Below are 15,119 nucleotides of genomic sequence, written 5' to 3'. Positions count from 1 at the left end.
CTTTGGAAAACATTGTCAAAGTTGCTGTTATGGAGAACAATCAGTTGATTACTAAGTATTACCAGTTGTCAAAGCATGACTTAATTTTTTATAAAATATACTCTGTGTCTTCTAATGTCCATGTCAGGAAATATTAATTAGAAATTATTCCTTATTAATTTTATGACCCTTTATAAATATTTATTGCTTTTCCTTTAAAAATCCTTAAATTTTGCAGATTTCTTTTTGTTTTGTTTAGGAGTAGTATTAAGATCAACTTTGGACAACTCATGAGCTGATTGTTTAGACTGAGGAATCAACAGTCATTTTAGTACCTACTTTGTACACAGAATGCAGGGATCCAAGAAATGAATTGTCTCTCTTCTTCTAAGTTTTACAATCTTTTGGGGAAAACAAGATACACCTCCTACCCATCTACCGTACAACACCCCACATGCAAAGAAATAATCAATGCAGACCTAACTCATAATACCAGATCTGTCTTTCATGAGGTTGGTGGAACAGATGCCGAGTGCCGAAGGGAGGGGTCACTTCCCAGGGAGCTGGGCTTCTAGGCACAGCTTGTCTTGTGCCTTGGAAGCTCCTTGAGATCAGATCATATGGCTCAAGTCAGATGGAGACTTATGGTGTACTTGCTCCCCTTCAAATTGGAAGTCGGTGCTCATTAGGGTTCCGCTCCCCTGCCCTTCTCTTCACCTGCCCCTCAATGTCTATCCTTTCCTTTGGATTCCACTCCAGCTGAGTGCATTCCCACCCTCCTGCCTGAATTCCATGGTGACCACCCCCCCCCACCCAACTTCAGCATATTCTCACCCAAACTGTCCCTTTCTTACAGCTTCTCAGCAGTATCAGTGAGACTCAGAGCAGTTCTCCTTTTTGTCTCCTTTTCTCTTTGTGTGTGTCCCTTACATGGTAGATCACTATCCACTAATAGTTCTTCTCTTTTCTTTTCTTTTATTCTCTTTCTTTCTTTTTACACTTAATCAGTTCATTTTATTTTTAATATATTCTCAGTTATTCATGGCTCATAATGTCCTTCTGAGATTGAGTCCCTCAGAAGACCACAGGTGGTCACTAATTATGGCAAACTTGCCCTCAGACTTAATCTCCACGATGAGAATGTAGATATTTTTTTCTTTCAAACTCTCTGTCATACCTATTCCTGTTCCTGCTTCTTCTTCCTGTCACCTGTGCTGTGTGGGTCCCACTTATTCTGTTTCTAGATTATTTCAGTGGTGGCTCTTTTTCCTTCCTGAAACCATTGCTTTCATGACATAGTCCTCCCTTCAGAGTTTTTTGGTGGTGCACTACATTTCTCATCACAGTAAGTCTGGTCTCTTCTTGCTGGCCTTCCAAGCCATCCCAGGCCTCTTATTTCCTGTATAATCTTTCCTCCACTGGTGAACCTCAACTATGCTTGGCTCATGCCTCTTTTAGTCAGTCATTCCTTCCCCCTCAACTGATTCAAATCCTATTTCAAGGCCCAGCTCAAGCCTGTTGATCTTTTCTTCTCCAAACTCAGTGCTCGTTATTTCCCGTATCGTATATACCACAGGCTTCCTTTATTACTCCTGATTTAAATTTGTCAGGGAAGCCATTTTTGCCTATAGCACACAGCATTATGCTTAACATAATGTGTGGCACCAGTAAAAATTTGGGATTTTATCCTTTAGCTATATACCCATCATCTGTGGCTTAAATTTCCACATACTTACCAAATCTAAAATTATCTTGAAACAAGCATTATAATTTATTAACACTTCCCAATGAATTTAAAGGTTTATACTACATAGTTTGAACAGTTATTGGAATAATCACATTCTTCTGTGTGAATGGGGTGTCATCCTCACTGCTCTTAGTGGTGTCCATGCAGACCAGGAGCAGATTTCAACTAGTGTAGTGGGTGGTGTTTTCCATGTTAATAAAAGCAGTCATCCCTAAGAGTAGTTAACTTTAACCTCACAAGCCTGACTCCTAAGGGATGTGTGTAGAGTCATTTGACAATACAAGCCCAAGGAGAGATTGTTGTATCTTCTCGCTCCTGTTGGCAGCACCTGCCAAACCAGGTGCGCTGCACCCTCAGATTTAGAGGTGTGCCATACGCACTCTCAGGTGTCCAGACTTTCCACTTTGTGGTCTTCATTCAGAAGATGCATGTTAAGTCCAGACTCAGCCACCTACTCCCTGTCATTCCCAAGCGCCACACACTCACCCTCAGGATGCTGGGGTCATCCTGACCTGCCTTCTCCATAGGGAGTGACACAGTCTGACAGAGACAAGGATGTGAGCCCAGTCTGTGCACGCTACAGCACTGTGCCATGTTGTACCTGTCCTACAGAACACGTACTCATGCTGACTGCCTTTCAGGGTGTTTCAGGTTGGAGGTCAGTAGTCTTTGGTTGTGGCAGAAGTGCTCAGGGCTGATCCCACCCTAGGAGCTCCAAAGGAACAGACACATCTACTAAACTTCCTTGCCCTGGCATACTCAGAGGTTGGCTGTGTCCAGGCAGCTGTAATCTGCATACCTGAGAAGCGTTTCTTCAGACCAGAGCTCTCCAGCGAAGTTCTCTGAAAGTGTGGGAGGAGCTGAGCAGAGGATAAGGACCAGGGACTTTGGCTGAATATTCCTTATGATTCTTAAAACTTGATGTGTCATTTATATAGTACCTTGTCTACTGGTTTCAAGAAATAAGGGTGGTTAGGGAGGCAGGCAGGAACAGTGGCAGCTAACCCTTCCTGATGGTAGCAAAGCAGTTTTGTCTGAAGAGAGTCTGTGTACTTCCTCTTTAGGGACACTTCCACCCCAGGGCACCATGAACTCCTAATGAGCCATGCTTGAAAACCACTGATGTGTTCATCAATGCATTTATAGTCACACAGCATGCTATTTTATAATTGAATCAAGTGATCTCAGAAAAATAAAATGACTACATAATTATTGGAGACCAAGATGGGCACCCAGGTGTCCTGATTCCTGGTGTAATTATTTCCTTATGATTCTAGGCTATATGTTTCTTTAACCACATCTTATCTTTAGTGCTTTTTGAGCTATTTTAATCTACAATAAGCCAAATCTCAAAATTGAAAAGTTAGTTAGTACTCCTCGTACTTATGTGCAAAGATGACACACGATTAATATTTTCAGACCATAGCTGGGCCAGGATTTCCTTAGTGTACATATGTATTAGTAATTACAGCATATTTCTGAAGCCAAACAGAACACCTCTTTATTTTAAACATTATATATCATGAACAATGTTTGCTATATGGACATTTATCACATTTTTAAAAATGGAATTAAAGCTTCTATCCAGAGTATGATGAAGTTTCAAAGCAAACAAGTTCAATGCTAGACATATTTTATATTTTAAATTATAAAATCAGAAATAAAAGCATCTTACAACTTAAAAACAAAGCTTTCATCAGTCATTCTGATTTTTAGCCTTTCTAGAGATTCTGCTCCCAACAGGGTGTCCCTGAGTGCACAATAGGGTCTCAGTGTGTTCCTGGGCCTGGTGTTACTCCAAGGCTTCCAGGGATTGCTGTGTCTTACTACAATTTGTGCTGTTCGCACACTCTAGAAACCCACGATCTGGGAGTACCCCCAGGCCCAGGCAGAGGGGCCTCAGGAACTCAGCATGCTTCATTGCATCACCACCCTGTTCTGCTGACTTCATTACACTTGGCCTGTTGATTTGATTGTCTATTTGATTTCCTGCTTATTGCCCCTAACGCAGTATGCATTGCCAGAGAGCAGGGACCTCATCTGATCTATTCATCCCTGTCTCTGTAGAACAGCACCTGGGACACATCTGATTAAAGTCAGAATGAGAAATGAATGCTGGAGTGTTTCAGTATTCGTCTGTGTTGTCCAGGATGCTAATTCTTTTGACTCACCTTATTCAGTTTGGGTCCCCTCTGACACTAATTTTGTTTACTGTTTAGGTTGCCTTTAACCACTTATGTCAATGCGTTTATATTCACACAGCAAGAAGCATTGCACAAGGGTTCTTGTTGATTAAATGAATAACCATATCTTCTTGTTTTCATCTGTCTCTTACATTCAACTTGGCCAGTTTAAATTAGCAATGCTTCTACATTCCTAAACTAGTTATAAATCTCAACTTTTGTTCCATAGGATTTTATTTCTCTTCTTAGCAACTTGGCTTAAGCCTTTGACCCTTGATTCTAACAGTTTGTATCATATTATTATTCTTGTTCATTTTGTAATCTCAAAAACCTAGATATTAAGAAAAGGGGCTTAGAAATAACATTAGCTTAAATGGGATAAATCAAACTTACACATTTTGAAAGCTGTCCAGATAATAATCAACTTTGGTTGAATATGCTGGTTGCTGTCAATTTTATATGAAATGTTGGCAATTATAAGTATACTCACCGTGCATACCACACTTCCTAGATGCTTTTTATTCTCTGGTTCTCATAATGACCCTGTGAATTGGGGCTGGAAGGTTCTGAGGATGGTGAGAGAACTATTAAAAGATTGAATAACTGAAGTTTGAAAAATTAGAGTAACCTGCCCAAGGGGGCCAAGACTAGAACTTAAGTTCCTAATCTGGTGTTTTTTCAAGGTACAAAACTGAGAGTAACAAGAAAAGTCAACGTGGTTTCTGTATGTGTCTTTTACAAATTACTTTAGAAATAAAGATAAAAGATCATTATATAATGAAAATTTTAATATATTATATGGTTTTGTTAGGGTCTAGTACATAGTGAATACTAATAGCTTTATGTTAAATTGAACTGAGTAAAAGGATACATTTGAGCAAATTAGGGCAAAGAAAAGAGGTACTAACAATGACCAGAGGAGCAAAAATTTTTTTAAATTTATGCATTAGGTTTACATTTACAAGGTTTAGTCAAGGAAAATTAACATATATTTTAAGCAAACTCCACTGCTTCCCATAAAATCTTTTGATCTTGAGCAAAGAATAATGAGGGTGATCTTAAAATACTGTTAAACTTTTTAGACTTACAGAGAAATTTTAGACTTACAGAAAAATTACAAAAATCATATAGAATTCACATATACACTTCTCCCAGCTTCCCCTAATGTTAATAACCACATACTTAGCCATAGTACAATTCTCAAAACCAGGAAATTAACTTTATAGTAGTGTTTCAATTCCACACGTATAATTAATAAAAGGAACTAAAGCTAAGACAATAATTAAGTTTATTTATACCAGTAATTGTATCATAGGGTCTTATAGAAAATTAATAAATTATTGCTTTAACAGTAGGATAATAAACAGAACACTAGTTCATAAATTCTACCTATTATTTTTTCCTGTTATCAACTTCTTGGTCTTGAACCATAATATACATAATTTTTAAAAGGACTTAGGGAGTTCTTAGCTAATAGCAATACTAAGATCTGTTGTAAAGGACATGCTTATTTTGTTCCAGATTCTTCCAGTCTAGTTCAGTAGCACACAACATCCTATTCTCATGAGAAAACTGTGCAATGAGATGGCCTCTTTCTAGAGTGTAAAACTGAAACCTTCACTAAAACTGCTAGAAGACTAAACCTTGTAGATATGTCTTTGGTTGTTCTTATGTGCATTAGCGAATCAGGTTGGCTAGCATAATGATACTAAGTATAACATGACATTATATCTCTCTTATTGATGAAAGATGCTACTGAAACAGATATGTGAGTATAATTTACAAATGACAAAGAAAAACATGGAATTACTTGATATTTTGTGGTTTAAGAACGACACTTGAATATGATCTTATGCATGAAAATGCGTAGGGTGATATTTCTCTTGTTTTAATATAGTTGTTTTCAAGATGAAGATGTTCCAGGGTTGAATCACCATCTTCTTCAGAATTGCAAATTTGTTCTGGAAGAATATTCCTAAGGAAAAATAGACATGCAAGTCATAAATGATCCAAGTAATATTCTGCCTTCATAATTTAGGAGTTAAATTTTACATTTGTTTTAAATCTCTTTTGTTTTTAAAATAAAATTGGATCCTTTTCTTATACACCTGAAAAAATTTCAAATATGTCAAAGATCTACATGTGAAAAAATGAAGCCATAGAATAGTAGAATAAAACATGGTCATACCCTGGGAGTGGGGGAAAAATCTTCCTATGTGTGACTCAAAAACCAGATGCACTAAAAGAAAAGATTAATAAATTGACTACAGGTTTGTTTTTTTTTTTAATGCAAAGTTAAAAGACAAATCACAAACTAGGAGAAGGTATTTGCAACTTATATTACTGATAAAGGGCTAATATACAAAGACCTAAAAACCTAGGAGGAGAGGGAAATGAGAAGAAAAAAAAAGATACCTGGGTAACCAGTTTACAGAAGAGAAAATGAAATGGCATGTAAACATGATGCTTAATTTCATTCATGATAAGAAAGATGTAAATTGAAATGATACTGGCATACCACTCTCACCAGATTTGCCCAACGCCCTCCCAGAAAAATCCAAAAGTTCATTAACATGTTCTGATGATGAGGCTCTATAGGATCAAACATCACTGAAGGAAATTCAAAACAGTACAGCCCCACGGATAGGAATTTGGCAGTATCTAGCAAAATTACACGTGTATTTTATACCTTTCACTCAGCAATCCCACTTCTAGGGATCTATCCCAAAGTTAGATTGGAAAAATACAAAATTACATTTGAACAGAGTTGTACGTTGTGGCATTATTTATAGTTTAAAAAAATGGAAACAATCAAATGTCTATCAATAAGGAACTGGTTGAATAAAATGTCCATATAGTGGAATACTATTCAACTGTAAAAAGGACTGAGGAAATTCTCTACATACTTATACGGAGTGCTATCCAGGATATACTGACAATTTTTAAAAGTGAAGAACAGAAAAATATACACTCTTTCCAGAGAGAAAAAATTAATAATCGTTTGGTGTAATAATTTGTATAATAATTGTGAGAGACAGTGGGGAATATGAATGCATGTATGTATGCTTATATTTTAAAAAAATAACACTGGGATCATCAATGGGAAATTAATTTAAAAGTTTAGGGGCTTCCCTGGTGGCGCAGTGGTTAAGAATCCACCAGCTAATGCAGGGGACATGGGTTCAAGCCCTGGTCCAGGAAGATCCCACATGCCGCGGAGCAACTAAGCCCGTGCGCCACAACTGCTGAGCCTGTGCTTTAGAGCCTGCATGCCACAACTACTGAAGCCCAAGCGCCTAGAGCCCATGCTCCGCAACAAGAAAAGCCACTGCAATGAGAAGCCTGCGCACTGCAACAAAGAGTAGCCCCCGCTCACCGCAACTAGAGAAAGCCCGTGCACAGCAATGAAGACCCAGTGCAGCCAAAAATAAATTTTAAAAAACTTAACCTATGGGAAAGGGTGGAGTATGGTATAAGGGACAGGCATATAAAAAATATTATATAGAATGTAGCAATTCCTAAAAACCAAAGCAAATTAAAGACCTATCTGAATATTAAGTTGTTGACCTATTGTTACAGAGAAAACTTCTGTATTTAAGCTATACATCCTTCATGGAACATATTCTTAGGACAAGTAGAACTACTAAAAACATAAAAACTTAATTAAATACTTTTGTTGTTAGTTGTAATAATGGTATTATCATTTTGAAACTATTGTTTATAGTAAATATAAGTTATTGTTGGGAACCTAGATTTTCAGTGTAAGATAAGCAAGTTTAAAACAGAAGGACTTCTCTATAACATTAAATTTGACTTGGAAATATCAGTATGAACTCATTTTTTTTCTTCACAAAATACATATTTCTGGCAGTCCACTGAAAGGCCTTGAAACAGTAACAACACATTTGAAAGGAAGATGCCTGGTGCCCAGATTGGGGCCTCTGAACACGATTCCCCAGTGAGAGGAGCTAGGGCTCTTTGGAAGAAGGCTGGCATCGGGCTGTAGTGGGGAATATAAAAGTGAGCCATTCAAGATCTACAGAGGCCTATCCAAGGACACAGGAACCAACTCGAAGGGCTACCATTGGCCAAAGATGGGACAGTTTAAGAACAATGATTGCAGTTGATTGAAACATTCTTAATATATAAAGCCATAAGTTCATACTGATTCTCCAGAGAAAGAGAGGAAGCCAAAAACAAATTAATAAAGCAAAAATATTTAGGCACCAATTTCTTTTTTATCCTGAGACAGCCACTGTTAAAATTTTAATATATTTTATAGTCCTTTTCCTTCATGTTTAATGCATATATATAATTTTTTCCAGTTTTATAAAGATTGGCATAACATTGTATTAGTTTAAAGTGTACAACGTAATGATTTGATGTATGTGTATGTGGTTGAAATGATCACCACTGTAAGTTTAGGTAACATCCATCACCTCACACAGTTACAAATATGTAACCAACTTCTTACTCTGCTAGGCAGTTTAAAGAAAAGAACTGAGCCTACCTTTCAGAGTAACAAAGTTGCCCTAATTGAAAAGAGAATATTATTTACAGAGGAAGTCCAGCTATAAAATGTGGAAAGGATGACAAAAATAGAAATTCACCATTTTATTACCCCTAAGGAAATAACAGATGCAAGCAATAAGCATCTGTGAGTGAAAAAACCATTGGTTCAGTGGTGGAGGAGAAAGGTTATAATGGAGATATCAGGCCGTGACTGCCTAAATCCCACCAGAATGGAACAGATATTGTATGCCTCCTGATGCAATGCAATAGGAAGCATATAAGCATGACCTAGGAATTATTTTGGCCCAAAAATTTTGACTCTGAATCTTTAAAGCCTCTCCCATCCCCACCTCTTCCCCTATAAACTTTTGACTCTTTCTTTGTTTTATTTTTCAGGAGTTTGTGTTTGGAAATGTAGAGACAGGTAAAAGAGTAAGGGATATAATCTCCAAGGACAGGCCCACAGAGCTCTGGGATCTGCCTCCCTCGTTGGCTGCACTAACAAAGCGTTCCAGATTAATTCTTGAGACATTCATACTTTCTAGGCAGGAGTGATGACTCTGTCAGCAGACAGAACACACACAGAAAAATGTATCCTCAGAAGTGAGGGAGCTGAGTCTCAATAAATTTATTCAGAATTTTGTCTTCAGAAAAATCTTGATAGAAGCAATTTTAATTTTAGCATATACTTAGGTTTTGTGTTCTACAGATTACAGTGTTTGAAATTACATATGGAGGTGGGATTAGCACCATAGTCTACTGCATTGAAGCCTCACTTGAACATGCCTCTAAGGTTCTAGGTATTATATAATCATACTCTATTTTTACATTTTTTTACTATGGAAGTTTGCATACATAGAAAAGTAGAAAAAACACTATAGTGAATCCTTACATACCTATTATCATCCAGCTTCAACAATCATTAACATTTGCCAATCTTGTTTAATGCAACCTCTTGTCACTTTTTTTCTTTAAAGTAAATTCCAGACATCATGTCATTGTTGTTTAATCCTATATTTTGTCACCCATGACAATTTAAATGGATACTTGAAAAGGCCAGAATTTACCGTATCTTGTTGTTGTTCAATCTCAGAAAATGTAGTGCTTTCATTTCTGGTACCCCTGGTGGTATAGATTTTAATTCATTATGATCCAGAAACAGCTCTCGCAGAGAATGATAAGCCCCATAGAAGGAAACTTGGTCTATGCCATCATCCACAAGTTTATTAAATGACAGGTACAGGTATTCCAGGCCTGGTTCCATGTGACCAAACACAAAGCCAGGGATGCGCTCTATCTGGTTGCCGATGAGCACAAGGTGCAGCAGCGACTTGGGTAGATAGGAGGGGACGTGGTAGAGCTTGTTGTAGGAGAGGTCAATTGATTCTAGATTTCTAGAAAAGAGTAAACAGAGTGGGGACTTCAGGGCAGTGACTGTAAGCTCTAAGTTTTGACAAGCCAGTCAAGATGCTTGTCCATTTTCCTGCCAGTACTTAGTGTGCTGTAATGATTCCCAGTGCAAGTGTGGCTGTATGGTGGTCTGGCTGCAAGGCTAGTGCTCTTACCCGGGTACCACACAGCTGCTTGAGTTCTTCTCTAATAGAGGAGCACCAGAGTTCAGAGAGAAAAACTCATATCCCAGGGGTAATGCTGAGACCCAAAGAGGTCCCCCAAATATCTCTAAGGTCAAACTTGTATCAGAAATGAAGTCCAGAGTCCAAGCTGACATCAAACCGTAAAATCATCTCTGGTTCCAGCAAGAAAGTAGCAGTGTTGAGGGGTTTTTGCATTCTTGTTCCACATTTGATCTGATGACCTGGGATCTGGGACTTGGGGTGAGAATGAGGCATCTAGAAAAGGTTGTTAATAAGCCAGAAGATCTGGGAAATGTGGTAAACTATCTGGCTTTTTTCAGAGCCTTACCTGCGGCTTCTGCCCACCCCATGAAGACTTTTCACCTGATGAAGACTCAGTTGCCCTGCCACTGCCACATCCTGCTGAACCTAATTGGCCCTCAAGGCCTCTTTTCATCTCTCTCCTGCTTCTGAAAGATGCCTGTCCCCATGGTGCCACTCAGATCCCTCATTCCCTCACCACATGACTCCAGATTTGCTCTGATGCAGCTGCTGCCAGGGCCTGACGCTGCTTCCCTGTGTAGCTAATCCTCTCCTTCCTGATGAGCAAGGCCTCCACACTTTGCCCTTCACTGAGGCTACAGCCTGGGGCCACTGATTCCTCTCCAGGAAGATGGGCTCTGCTTTTTGCTTCTGCTGTTGGGTCAGGCATTCTTTAGTCTGTTTTGTAGCACTTGAAATAGAGAAATAGTTTGAAGGAGTGAAGACAGTGTGGTATAGAAGAGTGAATGCTGGTGCTTCCACCTAATGGTGAGGGAGAAGGCGGGAGGAGGGCAGCTTCTTTCCTCACTATGGGATTATCTCACTTAAACTTCATGACTGCCTGTGAGGTCAGCAGAGAGCAGAACAGTGATCAGACCTAAGGTCACACTGCTTGGGCTTAGCACTTGCACACTGTAGGGTGTCCCCAGCAGCAGTGACCATGGCCATCCTAACATCAGTCATATCATGAGTGGTTTGAAGTCTGTGCAAATAGCCAAGTTTTATGTAGGGGGAGGTTCACTAAGAAAGAATGCTGTCACCTCCCTCACTTGCCCATGTTCATACCCTGTTTAATAATGGCAAAGGAAAGAAATCATCTAAGAAAGTCAGATTGTAGCATGTACTTACTCTTGATTTATCCAGGCTAAAGAAGCAATTCTATTTTCTTCAATTTTATTATAACGTAGTACAATGACATTGATCTTTCTGGTATGATTAAAAGAAATTTCAGTTATTTCTTCAATTTGGTTATTTTCTAGGTATAATTCCTATAATTAAGAGAAGAGACTTATTTTTTTCATATTAGTTGATAAATATATTCAATCTCACAGAATTAAAATCAGGTTATAGACTGTTGTCACTAGTGTTAGCTAAAGAGGCTTGCAGCACTTCAAAATGAGTTTATATTTTTAAGTTGTCAGATTTTCTAACTAGTAAAATAAAATGTACTGTCTGTCATGGTTATGGAATAAATGAATTTTATTTAATTATTTTTTAACCATAAAATGATATATGATATAGCATACCATAATAATTGTATAAAGCTTTCTAATTTACAAAACTTATTCACATAAATTATTTCATTTGGGCTTCAAGATCCTAGAAAGTAGGAAATAAGTAGAAATTATCACCATTTAGCAGTAGAGAAACTCAGGCCTGGAGAGATGGCAAGATGTTTGCAAGGTTACACAGCTAATACATGAAGGAAACTCATGCTGGCTGGCCCCAGCTTAGGTCAGCCTGCTTCCTACCAGTCCATGCTGTCTGTAATTTTTTTAGGCTCACATTTTTTAGATTTGTTTGTATTATAATTACTTTAATTAACAGTTAATTAAGAGCCTTCATTTAACATCAGGGTGAAGTTTGCTAGAACCATTAGTAAGTTTTCAACAGCTAGCTGCCTTCAAGTTAAATTCATTCGGCATTACAAGGAATTTTTCACTCAGGGATCTTGTTGGAATTCAGAAGTACAATTGGTATATATATTCAGAGCAACTTTCTATTCCTGTTGTAGTAATTTCCCCCTCTTTGTCATTTAATTTTGGTATTGTTGGAAGTGAGTAAAGTGATTTTTAGCTTTTTGCTTTTACCTTCATACATATTTAGGGGTGAACTAGATCAGTGGTTCCTAAACTTGATTGTATGTTAGAATCACTCATGAGCTTTTTAAAGTTTAAATTCCAACCTAAATCAGAGCACACTCATTTATACGTTGAAACTGCAGCTGTGAAGCAGTGCATTGGAAGGATTCACAGTACATGTACTTGCATGGGCAGCACCTCCCAAGAAGCTAGCAAGAGGGTCTTTGAAAAGAGAAACCAGGGATGAGAGGGTCAGAGGTGGAATACAGACACATTGCTCTTTTGCACTATTCAAGTGTTGTGTGTGTGTTTTACTGTGTGCATGCATTATCTATTTAAAATTTTAATTTTTTAAATATAAATTGTTGACCCCATTCTCCAAAGAACCTGATTTAGCATGTCTGGGATAGGTCCAGGAATCTGTATTTCTTTAGAATCCAAGTGATTCTGAGGTAAAGCCAGGTTATAGAACCTCAATCTTTACAATTTTGGTAAATTCTAAAGGTCTATCTTAATCTGGAAGTAGGAAGAGGAAGCATGGTGGCTGTGGTAGCAGCAGTATCATATTGAGATTAATGGCCCTCTCTTGGCTCACTGCATCCACAGCAGTAGGAAGCTTCGTCCTGCTGTCTGATTGTGTATGCGGCAGAAACAGAGCTCAGAGGAGGTGGCCTAGGAGTCAGCTGGATCTGCCAGGCCTCTTTTCTTAATGCAGGAAGTTGGGGCGTACACTCAGCAGGGAAGACCCCCAGAGTCCCCCCTTAGTTAAGTGTGTTCCTTGTTGTAGCAAGAGAGACCACACACTTGGGCAGCAGGGAGTGTCTCCAGAGGGGATGGAGACACGACAGTGCTTGGGCCCTTGGTAGGAGCTAGTTAGAACTAGTAAGCTGTGGGAAGGGGGTGGGGGTGGGTGCTGCTGGCACAGTCAGCAGCCTTCTCTGCAAATCTTGTCCATCTTCACAGGGTCACTGCTAGTCCATGTGGGACTCTGGGTGGAACAGACTGGGATGAATGTCACAGTTCCAGTTTGAGACAGTTTTGCAAGTCAAGGTACTTTTTGCAAGTTGTAGTTTCTGTTTGAATACTCAGTTCATCTTCCCTGTTCTCTCCCCAAGAGCCGTCGGCAGAACCAATTTTCACTTTATCAAGATTTTCTACTAGTAGTTATAATTTTGACTCATAATTTTGTATTGTTTGAAAACAGTGCTCAGATTATAGTAAATTCTGTATATAGCACCAAAACTATTGAGTTTAATATGCATCACAATAACCTTTTAAAATATATTGTTTGTTTTGTCATAGTGTACTGTATTTAAAATATAAAATATTATAAGTAAGATATTGGTACCTCAATAGAAGCAGGAAGACCCTGTGGTATAATTCTAAATTTATTTCTTCCCAGACGCAGGTAGGATAGGCTCTTCAAAGGTTTGAAAGCTAAAGAATTAACATTAGTTTCACTGAGACTGTTTCCTTCCAATTCTAAGGTGGCCAATTGATTTAAGTCTATAAAAAAATAAAATTATTGGGACATTAGGATAACTAAAAAACATGTAATTTCTATAGGCTTTCAAAATATCATGTGAAATGTTCAGTTTATTTGGAGGACTGATGTTGTAGCTTCTTTATTTGTATCCCCCGCCCCCTTAGAGTCTTTTCCCTAGTACTTTGCAAATCCCAAATGCTCAGATCAGCCAGGACTCAATGCTGAATGCATGGTCTAGGAGAGGCAGACCTGTAGAGAAATCACTGTTGTGCTGTATGATGAAAGTTTGTAACCCTCATACAAAAACCAAAACACCACACACACAAAAAAAGAAAAAAATATAGGCAAATATCACTGAAGAATGTATATGCAAAAAACCTCAACAAAATATTGGCAAACCAAATTCAAAAGATCAAGTGGGATTTATCCCAGGGATGCAAGGATGGTTTAATATCCACAATAAAAATCAATGTGATACACCACATTAACAAATTGAAGAATAAATGTCAAATGATCTTTTATTATAGATGCAGAAAAAGCTTTTTTGACAAAATTTAACATCCATTTGTGATAAAAACTCTCAACAAAGTGGGTATAGAGGGAACATACTTCAACATATAAGACAAACCTACAGCCAGTTTCATACTGAATGGTGAAAAGCTGAAAGCATTTCCTCTAAGATCAGGAATAAAACAGGGATGCCCAAACTCACCACTTTTATTCAACATTGTGTTGGAATTTCTAGCCACAGCAATCAGACAAGGAAAAGAAGTGAAAGGAATCCAAGTTGGAAAGGAAGAAGTAAAATTGCCACTACAGGCAACATGATACTATATACAGAAAATCCTAGAGACTGCCACCAAAAAACTATTGAACTAGTACATGAATTTAGTAAAGTTTCAGGATACAAAATTAATATACAGAAATCTGTAGAGTTTCTATACACTAACAACAAACTATCAGAAAGAGAAATTAAGAAAACAATCCCATTTCCATCAAAAAGAATAAAAACCTAGGAATAAATCTAAACAAGAAGATAAAAGACTTGTACTCAGAAAACCAAGAGACATTCATGAAAAAAAACTGATTGAAGGCAACACAAACAAATGGAAAGATATACCTTGTACATGGACTGGAAGAATTAATACTGTTAAAATGACCATACTCCCTAAGGCAGTCTACAGATTCAGTTCAATCCCTATCAAAATACCCTTTTGCACAGAACTAGAACAAATAATTCTAAAATTTGTATGGAAACGCAGAAGACCCCAAATAGCCAAAACAATCTTGAGAAAGAAGAACAAAGCTGGAGATATCACACTCCCTGGTTTCAAGCTATAGTACAAACCTACAGTAATTGAAACAGTGTGGTACTGGCACAAAAACAGACCCATAGATCAATGGGACAGAATAGAGAGCCCAGAAATAAACCCATGCATTTATTGTCAATTAATCTATGACAAAGGAAGTCAAGAATGTACAGTATGGAAAGGAAAGTTTGTATAAGGAACAGAA

At 38.0% G+C, this 15,119-nt stretch overlaps 2 protein-coding genes and 1 long non-coding RNA gene across 6 annotated transcripts in view; 2 read left to right on the top strand and 1 right to left on the bottom strand.

Moving 5' to 3' along the window:
• Window positions 1-15,119, top strand: part of CENPP (centromere protein P) — a 223,143-nt gene that overhangs the window by 136,272 nt on the left and 71,752 nt on the right. The window lies entirely within an intron of this gene.
• The window catches only part of LOC137228053 (uncharacterized), a 32,693-nt gene that overhangs the window by 10,829 nt on the left and 6,745 nt on the right, over window positions 1-15,119 (top strand). The gene's annotated exons all lie outside the window — the stretch shown is intronic.
• ECM2 (extracellular matrix protein 2) overlaps window positions 4,680-15,119 on the bottom strand; it is a 36,773-nt gene continuing 26,333 nt past the window's right edge. For 3 of the 4 annotated variants that reach the window (XM_067744932.1, XM_067744933.1, XM_067744934.1), the window contains exons 7-10: window positions 13,467-13,624; window positions 11,166-11,305; window positions 9,489-9,815; window positions 4,680-5,884 (exon numbers count right to left, since the gene is read on the bottom strand). In XM_067744932.1, coding sequence (XP_067601033.1) covers window positions 5,716-5,884; window positions 9,489-9,815; window positions 11,166-11,305; window positions 13,467-13,624 — 794 coding nt within the window. In that variant the 3' untranslated portion in view covers window positions 4,680-5,715. The remainder of the gene's footprint in view (window positions 5,885-9,488; window positions 9,816-11,165; window positions 11,306-13,466; window positions 13,625-15,119) is intronic. The other variant, XM_067744935.1, reaches the window with a different exon arrangement.

The sequence above is a fragment of the Pseudorca crassidens genome, chromosome 7 (genome assembly GCF_039906515.1).
Source record: "Pseudorca crassidens isolate mPseCra1 chromosome 7, mPseCra1.hap1, whole genome shotgun sequence".
Lineage (NCBI taxonomy): Eukaryota > Metazoa > Chordata > Mammalia > Artiodactyla > Delphinidae > Pseudorca > Pseudorca crassidens.
Note: the sequence above shows the minus strand (reverse complement) of the source record. Positions and strands in the feature narration are given on the sequence as shown.